Source organism: Thamnophis elegans, chromosome 14 (assembly GCF_009769535.1).
Source record: "Thamnophis elegans isolate rThaEle1 chromosome 14, rThaEle1.pri, whole genome shotgun sequence".
NCBI lineage: Eukaryota > Metazoa > Chordata > Lepidosauria > Squamata > Colubridae > Thamnophis > Thamnophis elegans.
In genome coordinates, this window is record NC_045554.1 from 13,357,320 (window position 1) to 13,370,041 (window position 12,722).

Genomic DNA, 12,722 nt, shown 5'->3' on the forward strand with positions numbered 1-12,722 from the left:
AACCCTGAATTATTAACTGTGCATTTTCATACTTTGACCTTCCAGACACGAGGGCTGTCATCCCCACCCCCCCATCATGAAACTACCTAGGAAGAAAGAAGTCTTCCCCATCGCCTGGAAACAGCTACTGCAGTCTTCATATAAGCCTCTGTCTCCGGCCGCTAATATCACCAGCATCCCATCGTTGGATAGCTGTTGGTTCCCTGAGACTGGGGCTTCCAGGAAGCGGCCACCTCTGGAGACAATCACCTGGAAGCAAGAGAAAGTGGACCATTCTGAGCAGAGGAGACAAGCTGCATCAGCCAAGGACACAGGTGGCCATGCTCATGTCCCCACCCAGCCAACTCAGACAATACGGTAACAGTTACAGGTGGCCCTTAGTTAACAATCGAGGAATGGTTCAGATGTACGATGGTGCTACGCCAGTAGTAGACCTCATGCTTGTCATGCGACTGTCCAGTGTTGCATGAACACGAATTGCAACCTTCCCTGCCAACATCCTACAATCAGGAAGCTGCTAGGAAGTCATGGATGGAGGTCCTCGCTTAACAACCCACATGCTTCTTACTTACTGACAGCTACGGGGAGTGTAGGAACTTCTATCGCTTAAGCAGCGCATTAATGTGTTTTTTTGCTTTACAACCATGTCACTTAAAAACAGTTTCCCTTACAAATTAGCATTGTTAAGTGAGGACTACTTGCATTACCCAAACATTAATCTTTTGTGATGATAGGAAGCCTAAACACTCCAAACAGCAAATAAAAAAAGAAGTATGCTAGCATACTTGAGAGAAATTATAGATTACTACATGTGAAAGGAAAATTTTGCAAGTTCTAAAAGCACTAAAGAGATATACGGTAGGCATCTATGTATATACACAGGGCTTCTCTGTTAGGCAGCTTTCACTCTGTGGAACTCTTTTTACACACACACACACCCCTGAGTAATATTAAAATCAACACATTTTTAATAGTGTGCCAACAAACCAAGGCTGCATTTTTTTTATAGTAAGACTCTGCCACCCGCCTTTGATTCTGAGCAGGGATGTTCATTTTCTGCATTTCATTTTGACTTTTACGATAATGCACTTTGATTTTGTGCGTTGCTGCAATCTGTCTAGAATGTCTTGCAACTGGGGGAAACTGTGAGCAGTGAAAATCAATCAAAAGTATCCACACATGACACAAATCTTCATGCACACGTTTTGTTTGTAAGGAGGGGGACTATACCAAAAAAACCAAAAAACCTTGGGAGAACTGAGAAAGGTGGTTAAGCCAGTTTTGTTTATCATTTAAAGTAAAAAGAATAGCATGCCTCTCTCTGTGGTTAAGATTAGCATGCCCTTCTGTACGACAAGTCAACTCGTTAAATATTTCAAAAGCCATTTGAGCAAGCCCAGAGTCAGGCCTCCCAGGAAAAATAACTAGAAAAGCTAATGTTCCTTTATAGTAAGGCTACGTTAGCAGAATATTTAAAGTCTGAAGGAACAAACTGCTTCTCTCTGCTTTTAATTTCTGATCCACAAGCAGGCCCTTCCCAAGTTTCTTTCTCTCTTCAAACAATCTTAGCCTTCTGGTCGGATTTCTATTAATAAAGGATAATATTTGTAGCTCGGGGTTGAAATGAGAGATCCTTGATGTTCTCTGAGCTTGGCTGTTTTCATTACCCAAACTAGGTAACGTCATCAGTGCTAGTGAAGATGTTACTTAGTTTTGAGTAATGAAACGTCTGCAAGGAAGCAGCCAAGCTCAGAGAGCACCAAGGACCTCTCATGTCTGATTGTTCCTTAGCCCACGCCTCTTCCCCTCATCCCCCAAGGTCCTTCTCACTTACTATCACCTCCCCCCCCCCCAGCAACTTTACCTGAGCCAATTCCGTAACAGTGTCTGCATCCACGGTCGACATGTCCACGTAGCACTTCCCTGGACGGATGCCCTGGAGCACTCCGCTGGGACCAAGCACCAGCTGGGGGAAGAGAAGAGGGGTAGAGCAATAGGGTGTCTGCAAAGTAAACCAAACCTAGCTAATGCCAAAGGGGCTCCTACCGATCACTGCGTACATAATCATTAGCCGAGTTTCTCCCAGGCTTCCAAACTCTCTGCTGTAGAAGTAGGGGTTTCCTCCTGAAGTTAGCAGGCAGCTCTAAGGAGGCTGCACTGCTCGGAGTTAAGATACAACTGGGGGAAGCTCTGGCAGAATGCACTGCGGTTTCCAAAAGGGTGATAGTCTGTAGAGATTCTCATTCATCCACGTCAGGGTTGTCCCAAAGGTGCTTTTTTCAGGAGGAAACTGGACTTCCTTGTTTTTTCTTTGAAGACGTTTCGCTTCTCATCCAAGAAGCTATAGAATAGCTACCTGCATCCTTTTAGAAGGTTGTTAAAGACAAAGGACCAGCTGTCTGCAAGGAATATAAATTCTCCCATTCCCCACTATCCTGTCAAGAGCTGAAGAAGCTTCTTGGATGAGAAGCCAAATGTCTTCAAAGGGGGCGGGGGGCGGGAAAGGAAGTTCAGTTGCCTCCTGAAAGGACTTTTGGGACAAAATGGTGATAATACTGGGCTGTGCAACTTCTGCAAAGTTTTATATGGTCCAACCAAGAATTTTTAACAACTTCCAGATTGCTTGTGAGTCCTCCCAGCCATTCCACTTTGGAAGGAACCTTAGATTTATACAGCCCAGCAATAAACTTCTCCAAGTGGAAGCTCGCTATTGATACACTCATACTGCCTTTTCGTGTTGTGAATAAATATCTTAAATACACGTGCAAAGAAATCAACCATGACTGTTCTTTGGAAAGACAGATACTGAGGATGAAGTTCGAATGCTTCAGCCACCTAATGAGAAGAGAGGACTCATTGGAAAAGACCGTGATGCGGGGAAAGATTGAAAGGAAAAGAAGGGAACAGCAGAGCTAGATAGTGTCATCCATGCAATGAATATAAATTTAGACAAACTTTGGGAGACCCGGGGGGCAGAGGGAGGGCGGCTGGTGTACTATTGTCCATGGAGTGGCGAAAAACCACGATTTAGCAACTGAATTATCAGCTGCCTTCGGAGTCAGGCATCATTGAGGCAGACAAACAGCTGGAGCCCGTTCCCAGTGTGTACATGCACAGAGTTGCCAGGAGAAAAGAACAGTTAAGGAACAAGGGCCGACTCGGGAGTAAGGCCACAGGTGGATGGTGAATGGCCTCTCCCAGAGGACATAAAAGAGGAGTGAAAGGGGAGTGGAGTTTGCAGGAGACAATTAGTTCGTTCCTGCATTCTTGCCAAGTATTGCGGCATCTGAAAGATATCAGCCTGGCCACTCTCCAACCCTGATAAAGGTCGGTAATTGTGAACTATCTAGAAAGACTGTGGGAAAGACTTGGCTGGAGAGAAATTCACTGTACATTAAATAAAAGGGGTTTATCGGGATGAGGACTCGGCTTTGTGCTGCTGGGGAAGCCTAGGTCACAACACTGAACAACAACAGAGAAACATAGAAAGAAGAAGGATAGAATTCATTTACAACATTGTAATGGTTGTAGAGCCAGTTAGTTAAACCAGCAGACCAATTATATGAAGTCTGAAGTCAGGCTATCTTAAAAAGATCTGTTCGCAGGAGGGGGCAGGCTTCTACAGAGATGTGCTATGACTCACAGATTGATTTGGCAAGGCAAAAGTGTTTCTGCACGTCCTAAAGGGAGATAAGCAGACCAGCTTCTACGTTACGTGGTTCAAATCAACTCCACAGCTGCGGTGGAATTAGATAGAATTGGCCACTCACCTGGTTTTGTGGTAGACTTATTTTGCATAATTCGCTAGCGTTTGCTTGAGCTGGTTTTGTGCAAGGAATTCAGCACAATGAAGCCTAATCGTGTTGAACGACACAATAGATTTCAGTCAACTGGGTCAAGGGCTCCTTTCCTGCTGCAGCCGTCATACTCTGGGGAGCTTTTGAACCCTTGGCCACAGACTGCTCTCAGAAGGTCACAAGCTGTACAAAAGCCTTTAGGTCAGTGCTTCTCAAACCTGATCTTAAGATCTGTCGACTTCAACAATATCTGGCTGGGAAATTCTGGGAATTGCAGTCTTAAAAGTTGTCACGGTTGGGCTTTAGATCTAGATGTTCCACATTAGAAGAGTCCCAGAACAAACAAATAGTGGAATTTTCAAAACTGGTCAATCGGTGCTTGCCAGTCACTTGATCCCAGAGTTCCTGGCATGATAGTTCTCATAACATTTAGTGTAGTATAGCCTTTATTGTCATTGTACATCATGTATACAATGAAATTGGTTAACAGATTTAATTGGCATTTCTCTTTAAGAATGTGATTAAAAGCAGAATTTCAATAGCAGTCCTATGTCTTTATTTCTCTTTATTTTATTTCTTTATTACATTTTTATGCTGCCCATCTCCTCTACAAGGTGACTCTGGGTGCTCTACCTAGTAATTTATATATGTTGCCCATATTTCTACCCCACGATAATCCAGAGATTGCCATAATGCTCAATGAAGCTTAAGCCAGTGAAGAATTCTGGGGAATTCAAAAGCCTGCATATCCTTCTTGTCAGTTGGCCAATAATGCCGTTATCATAATATCTATTTCAAGATATATATATATATATTTTAACAAACGGGACTGTGGCTCGCTTTGCGTTTCATATTTTTAGAAATACGAAACAGAGTAAGGCATTTATGGTTTGAAATGCTTCAAGAGGCCTACAATGGCACAGTTCTGGTTCCATTTTTTGATGGTTTCAGGTAACTTAACTGTCCCAGCCTGGGTGCCCCAAATGTCAACCAGGAATAGGTGAGCTCTCATAGGACTGCTGCGAAAGGGGGAGGGAAAAAAACACAATATAATCCTGCAAAGCCAAACTAAACAGCAACTGTGAACCGAGCCCGCAGGAAGCAATAGCTGTAATTCCACAGACTTGAAAATATTCCAAACCATGTCCTGGTGACTTAATCTACTCCTTTGAGAGTAAAGCTTTTCAGAGGTGATTAAATATTTGGCACAATTACTTGCGGCAGAAGAGACCACCGGCACAACTGGGGGGAAAAAACCTAGGGTGACCTTGTCCTAAATATCAAAAGAGCATTTCATAAATATTTAACACTGCAGTGCGCTGGCTCGTCTTCTGTCAAAAGAGACGGCAAGCAGGCATCACTATGCAAGCCGTTTTTCTCAAACCTCCCCAGGATAAGGAGCGTTATCTCCTTTTACAAGTTAAAAGTTAAAAACTGTGAGACTGCTCAATTAGCACTGTTTTCAAGCCTCTTTCATATCTCCTCTCCATCTCCTCTCCTTCCTTTGCTGAATGAATCAAGGCCTCTTGGACAATTAGGATGCTTTTGTGTGTTTGCAGCCTCTCTCAGCTGCCCTACGTGAAAAGCTAGCGCCTCCTTGTTTATTTCAAAGGAAAAGTAATTATCGACAGAAGCAAAGGGAGTTTGTGCGCTTACAAGGACACCAATGAAGAAGTTCAAACTTTTGACTTCTGCTTAAAAATCTAAACAGGCTTTCTGCATTGCCATACAAATTAAGGGAAGTGTAAATCAAGCCTTCAAGAGTCGTTCACAGTCATAGTAGTTTTTCTGGGCCAACTGAACAAATTCTGGTCCTAGCAATCACTTGGTGACGAAGCCTGGGCAGAGGGGGGAACACGCAAGTAAAAAGAGGTAATCCTTACATCCTTGGCTGCTTTTGGATCAGATACGCAGGCAAAAGTGATATCGCAGGTCGAGACTACTTCGGCGGGGGTTCTTCCCAACCGGGCCCCCTCCTGGATGAACAAATCACACTGCAAAAGTCACAGACCCAAATGTTAAGAATTAAAATGAGCCTCGGAAACCCCGATACGCCCCCAACTCCGTCACCGCAGCCATGGCTGTGAATTCTGAGAGCTGAAGCCCACAAATGGTAGTTGGGAGACTTCCCAATGCAACCCCAGGGAATGTTAGGTCTGGGTCAGAATAAAGTTCTGCCGTTTCCACTAGGCAATAGAAAGCTGCCTTCTCAGATCAGGTAACTGCACCTGAACCAAAGCAAAGAGAATTAGCTAAGCTTGCCAGGATAACCAAGAAATCCCTTCTCTGCTTTCTAGAAAGGCCGTTAAAGGCCATTATTGTTGTCATCCGGTAGCAGGCAGCAAGTTCGGACAGTGAGGAAGTTGGGGAGTAACATGGGCCAGTCTTGGAGTCTGGGGAAGGCTCTGATGAGGGCTTTGTGTCTGAGGCAGAGAGGGGGACAGAGCCATCTGACAATTATCAGCTGCCTTTGGAGTCAGACATCAATGAGGCAGAGAAACAGCCTGTTCCCAGTGTGTGCATGTGCAGATTTGCCAGGTGAAGGGACCAGCTAAAGAACAGGGGTCGTCTTGGGAGTAAGGCCACAGGTGGACGATGAATGGGCCCTCCCAGAGGAAATAAAAGAGGAGCAAAAGGGGACGGGAGTTTGCAGGAGACAATTAGTTCGCTTAATTGGTTCGGGACTCTCCAAGACTCCTTGTTTTGCAGATATCGGCCTGGCAGCTCTCCAAGTCAGATAAGGTCTGTGACTGTAAATCCCCCCTTGAAAGCCTTTGCTGGATGTGAAGGAGCAGAATTCACAGGAAATTAAGAAAAGGGTTTTTTGACGGGACAAGGAGTTCGCTTCATGCTCTCGGGAAGCCGTTATCTTTGGAGATGGGCTTACCGGGTATTTTGCGAGGACAGAGCCAGCTTCATAGAACCTTATCAGGGCCAAGGAAGTCTATGTCTATGTCCTCAGCTACTGCAACAGCTAGATTACCTTTGTGTAACAGCAGCTAAGGAAGGGCTCCAAACTTTTGTTGATCCAAGACAGTTTTTTGTTGCCTAGTGTAAATGGCATACAGATCTGACACCGAACCCTGAGTCCAATCCCTCCCACCCACCAATCTTTTGACTGACAAATGGGAGCCTTGGACATCTACTGGACTGGAATAAAGCCAGAGGGGTAACTCAAGTGACCCACCACGTTACTGCTCTATCCCAAACGACCCAGGCCTTTTCTTAAGCAGCTGTTGCTGCTGTGCCATTATCTAGATGGCATAGCAGGGTTCTCCTTAGTAGATCTCCTTATTGCGAGGGTCTTAAAGACATGCCGGCTGTCTCATCCATTCCCTTAAGCCCACAAAAACTGCAAACAGAACGTTTTTTGGGGGGAAATATGGGGCTAAAATGATGTGGGCATAGCTGTTGCAGATATCCTAAGTCAGAGCTTCTGCTGTCAGCCACAAAAATAGCAATTTGTGTGTTGGGGAAGGGAGGGGAGGATGAAGCTGGAGGGAACGGAAACGTTACCATAGCTACAAGGACCTTGGTGATAACGTAAGCTGGCGCTGTCAAGCCAATTACTACGTTTCAGAAGCCCATCTTGAAACATTTCAAATGTGGTGGGGCCAGAAAGCATCCATTGTAGTTACGTGGCTTTTCTCTTTCGAGAGAATGTATGCTTTTGAGTCAGTGTGGACTCTTGGTGTTGGCTGCCTGGATGAGTCCTTGCAATTTTTCTGGCAAGGTTTTTCAGAAGTGGTTCGTCCTTGCCTCCTTTTCCTTGGCCTCAGGGGTGGGTGGGTGGGAACTGGCTCAAGGTCACTCAGCTGGCTTTCTGCCTAGGGTGGGAATAGAGACCCCAGAATCTAGCCTCATGCTTTAACCAGGACGCCAAACTGGTTCTCTTCTTTCTTACTTCCCCGATAAAACCAAGCCCATAGTCCAATCGTTCAGTATGAAAAGAATGTCACCGTCCAGATGAGGAGATCACTGTACATTTCTCGTGTAAACAGAAAAGCTCTGTTATTTCAGCCTTCGGGTGACCATCGGCAATTCAAAAGGCATTCCTTGATCGGCTTCGCCCCACTTTTGACAGAAGGCTTCTTTCTGTCTTACCAGAAATGGAACTTACCTTCTCGGCGGTCCGATTCCAGACTGTGACAGTGTGACCCATTTTTATCAAGTTGGAGACAATGCCGCTGCCCATCAGGCCGAGACCAAGGAATCCAATCCTGCGTAGGGAAGGAGAGGGTGAGAGTGGGCCACAGCGCAGGGTAAATCTGCAGGCACGTTTATTTTTTTTTTCCAAACCTCACAAAAATCAAGAGGCAGGGAAATGGAAGCAGAATTAACAAGTAGAATGATGCACAAAGATAGACCAGGGGAAATCTTATGATTCCCAGTTCCAAACGGATCACACAGCTTGCTCTATGTGACAACAATTTGCGAGCAAATGGCCATAAAAGGTATTTGTTTCCGCCTCAGGGGGGTTTCTGATCCAGTGTCTCTATTGCAGGCCCTTGGACTGGTATCTTCTTTTCCTACTCATTTTCTCATCAACTAAAGAATAGGGGAAAGGAGGCCCGAGCCAGACAGCCGGGGGGGGGGGGGGGCTCACCAATTTTGCTCAGGCGCTTGTTTCAGAAGTCAGTATGTGGCATCCAAAGAGACAATTGCTCCCAAGAGACAGGAAGTTTTCAGCCCCACCAGTCCTCTCACAGAACTCCTTCCTAAAAGATCCGACACTATAGAGCAGGGGGTCTCCAAGCTTGACAACTTTAAGCCTGGAGGACTCCAACTCCAGAATTCTCCAGCCAGCAAAGGAATTCTGGGAGTTGAAATCCTCCAGGCTTAAAGTTACCAAGGTTGGAGACCCCTGCTATAGTGTGCACATCAAGCAGCTGCGTCAGCAACACACTAAGAGCCTGGTGTGGTGTAGCATGATGCAGTGCAGGATTCTCCTGGTCCAAAACCCAAATATATATGTTTCCCCATCTTCAAGTAACGTAGACCGTTGTTTCAAGCCTTACTATCTCTGTTATCAGCACTTCTGGGCTTATGATTAAGAAAGCCACTGCTAACGAACGGAACTCTTACCCAAGAGCGCTTGTGGTTAAGAACGTTTTACACACTTTTTTTTTTCAATTAGGAGGACTGCGACTCCAGAATAGAATAATTAAAACTACTTTAGGGAACCTGGGGGAAGAGCAAGCCAGCTTCCCCTCCTTGCTGTCACCTCTCACAGCTGATTTGTGGAAAGCCTATTCCTAACCAGGTTATGCTTTGCCCCACCATGCTCCCATGAGCATCCTGCAAAGCTAAAAGAAAACATGAAAGGCACAGCTAAAAGGGCCCATTTGCAACTGTGCATCAGGACAGCGGAAGAGTTGGTGGGGTTTGAGGGTTTACCTGAATGCCTTCATTGCTCAAGTCTGTTTCCCTTCAGCAAACGCAAAGGGCTGACATCCTGAGATGTGGCTGCAGCGGCAAGTAGGCCCCAGCTTGCTCTGAAGGGAGCTGGAGGGAAATTGCTTCTGACAGCATGACAGGAAGTGCAACTGAGGCTCTCCTGTCACTCGAGAAGAGGGGGAAGCACAAGGAGGGCCTGGAGGCAGATATGACCCAGAGGGCCCTTCCTGGAAGATTCAAAAGTCCCCGCCTCTTCCTGGTGGTGTAAGAGCCATTCGGAGGGGTGGAACCTCTCATGCAATTCCAAGTCCCACCATTCCCACCAGAATCCTGCAATGGAGTGTGCCATGAAAAGAGGATTTTTACAAAGCACTTAGCTCCAAATGGAAAATCATTGGATTGTGAGGGAACCCCTGGGCAAGTTTATTTTTCACTACTCCAGCAATTTTATCTATTGGTCACAGCAGGGTGTTTTTTGGGGGGGGTGAGGGTGGGGGAGAATTCATTCTCATTTTATGCACACAAGTACTTGGTGAAATTCAGCCAGCTGGCATGAAAACAATAGGAAGGAATGAAGGGAGGGAGGGAGGGAAGGAAGGAAAGGAAGGAAGGAAAAAAGGGAGGGAGGGAAGAAAGGGAGGCTTTTCATTCTGAAGAAGGAAGGAAGGAAGGAAGGAAGGAAGGTCCTCTTACTTCTTGTCTGTAGGAGTGATGCTGCCATTGATAGCCGTGCTGTCTGCTGCCTGGATAGAAGTGGACCCGGTTTCCTAGGGAAGAACACATCCGTCAGTAATTAACTTCGCCTTAGTGAAATGGGCAGGATCTGATCAATGAAGGGAAATCAAAAGCAAACTCTTCTATACCTCTTCACACACCTTCAGCTTCTTTGTGATGGCCTGATAGCAAACTGTTGGCTGTGTGGGAAAGATAAAAAGCACACATTGTAGAAGAACAGTCAAACCTCAACTCAGCTGCAGGCTAAGGGGCCCCATTCACCCAATCAGTCAGAACCATCCTCTGTGATAGATTACGCTAAGAAAGTGTGCTTGGCTCCATATAATTTACTGGATTTCTGTAGCTGAAGGAGAATAAAACTGGATATGTCTATTCCCAGCTCTAAACTGTATCCTGTACACCAGTGTTTCCCAACTGTAACAGCTTGAAGATGTGTGTATTTCCACACCCAGAATTCCCTGGATAGCACAGCTGGTTTTTCTGGTTTGACTAATCCATGGTTTATTCAAAAGAGATGACCTATCCACCCTTCCCAAACCATGTGTCAGCCTAGAATTCAATTTTTATTATTTTTGCTCACCTTTTCAGTTTGGCTAAGCAGGAAGTGATGGAAATGAGGGTCACCATCTTTCACAGGCTGTTAACAGCAAAGGAACAAATTGAGAAACCAACACAATGAAACATCAAAACTTGCAAAACATCTATACACACACTATGAATGGGTTTCAGTTTCAGATTCTGATGATGAAAAGTCTTTGGTGCCTTTTTTGGAATCCAGAATAGTTATGCTGAGTTCCTTTGCTTACTTCAGGACAAATATAATTATTATGCATTTGATGGGGATAAATACATGAAAAAGCCAGGTTATGGAATGCAATTAATGAGGAAAAAATACTAAGAGTTGGCTGAAAAGCATCCATGCAGCTACACAGAAGAATGCCTGAAAATAGATCCTTCCTTTACTTTCTTATATATAGGCCAAGAAAACATTTTCTAATTTAAAAGAATCAGATTTAAATTATTGGCTTTAAATGGTATTCCTAAGCATTCTTAGGAAGCAGCAAGTGACACTGAATGAAGTATAGGTACCACAGATGATTTCATTAGTGTACATTTCAATGACCTTGCAGGGCAAGATGTTAATCACCAGATATAAAGGTTTCAGTGCAGATAGCCCACAACTTATAACCGCAACAGAGTCCAAAATTTGTGTTACTAAGCAAGTCGCTTGTTAAGTGAGGTTTGTCTTATTTTATGACCTTACTTGCCACAGTTGTTCAGTGAATCACTGCAGTTGTTAAGTTAGTAACATGGTTGTTAAGCAAATCTGGCTTCCGCTTTGACTTTGCTCATCAGATGAGGTCATAAAAGGTGACTGCGTGACCCTGGGACACTGCCACCATCATAAATACAAACCAGTTGCCAAGCGCCTAATTTTTTATCATGTGATCGTGGGAATGGTCGTGTGAGAAACGGTCATAGGTCACTTTTTTCAGAGCTGTTGTAGCTTTGAATTGTCACTAAATGAACTTGAAACTTGAGGACACATTGCTTGAATGCGATATACTATTTCCCTCCCTCTCTCTCTCTCCCTCTCAGACACACACAATACACCAAGAGCTGAATTGTTGCTTCTTCTGAGAAATATGTAAAGCATTAAATCACCTCGCTTACACTCGGTGGCCACTTAAAGCCTGCCATGGTGCCAGTCATCATTTTCTTCACTGTGCTTGACTCAGGAATTGTCGTGTCCTGTGGAGAATATAGACCAATGGTGAGTACCATCTGTAGAATCCCCAAATCTGTACATACAATCCATATTGGGAAGTAGTTAAGTTGGAAGAAAATGTTATTTGACAAAACAGATTTTTTTCCTCTCTCTTATATATACTTTCCAAAGAGTCCTTACAGAGCCTACTTTCTGAGCAAAATAATCTAGAGCAAGTTCTTTCTTTCATGACACCTACACAAATACATGAGACTACAATCCTCTTTATTTTTTATCAAGAAGAAAACTGTAGTGGTTGGCCTACAATTATACATACTGCAACAATCTGGAAAGAAAGCTGCGAGAGAGAGAGAGAGAGAGAGAGAGAGAGAGAGAGAGAGCAAGAGAGAGAGAGATAAAAAAGAATAGCTGAGCTGGTCAGCAGTTTCCATTCCTCTCATTTAAACAAAAGCAAGCATAAAGAGTAAGCACATGTGTTACCAGTAAGCTACAGAGATAAATCTTAAGTGGCTGCCCATTCACATGCAATGTTCTTCTTTCCCCTTTCTTAAATGCAGTACTATCTTAAGCCAGCACTGTTTAAACTATATTCGCTGAAAACAGTGCAACATAAGCTGTTATAGATCCAGTTTTTAACTGTGTTAAAAAGTATGTGGGGCTGGTAAATTTTATTTAATTTCCATGTTGGGTTTAACTTGAGCCCTTAGATGGCATTTTATATAATTTCTCCTGCCCAGCTGCCCTGGAGAAAAATATAATGGATACATTGGAATGTGTTCTACCCTATCTCCAGAATTACTTACTTCCTAATGGGGCCCAATCATTATTTCTGTAGTGGGATATAGTTTTCACCTCACAAATCTTCTGCTCGTTGGAAACTCTGCAATGTGGGTCAAAGCTTTTGGCATCCAGATTACGGAACAACTTCGTCCAATATTTTTTTTTCCATTTTGCAAGGCATTCGCCTTAAATTGAATTGTCTGCTATTTTGGTTATGCTCTAATCATCTTACTTCAACAACATGCTATGCCCTGGAGACAGAATGATTTGAATGACTGAAAAGC

The 12,722-nt window shown here is 44.3% G+C and overlaps 1 protein-coding gene across 5 annotated transcripts in view; it reads right to left on the reverse strand.

Annotated features, from left to right (window-relative positions):
- Window positions 1-12,722, reverse strand: part of GLYR1 (glyoxylate reductase 1 homolog) — a 35,170-nt gene that overhangs the window by 6,217 nt on the left and 16,231 nt on the right. For 2 of the 5 annotated variants that reach the window (XM_032230364.1, XM_032230360.1), the window contains 8 exons: window positions 11,595-11,681; window positions 10,510-10,566; window positions 10,058-10,108; window positions 9,888-9,961; window positions 7,918-8,017; window positions 5,681-5,791; window positions 1,865-1,966; window positions 87-249 (listed from right to left, as the gene is read on the reverse strand). In XM_032230364.1, the coding sequence (XP_032086255.1) occupies window positions 87-249; window positions 1,865-1,966; window positions 5,681-5,791; window positions 7,918-8,017; window positions 9,888-9,961; window positions 10,058-10,108; window positions 10,510-10,566; window positions 11,595-11,681 (745 nt within the window). The remainder of the gene's footprint in view (window positions 1-86; window positions 250-1,864; window positions 1,967-5,680; window positions 5,792-7,917; window positions 8,018-9,887; window positions 9,962-10,057; window positions 10,109-10,509; window positions 10,567-11,594; window positions 11,682-12,722) is intronic. The other 3 variants (XM_032230362.1, XM_032230363.1, XM_032230361.1) reach the window with 3 other exon arrangements.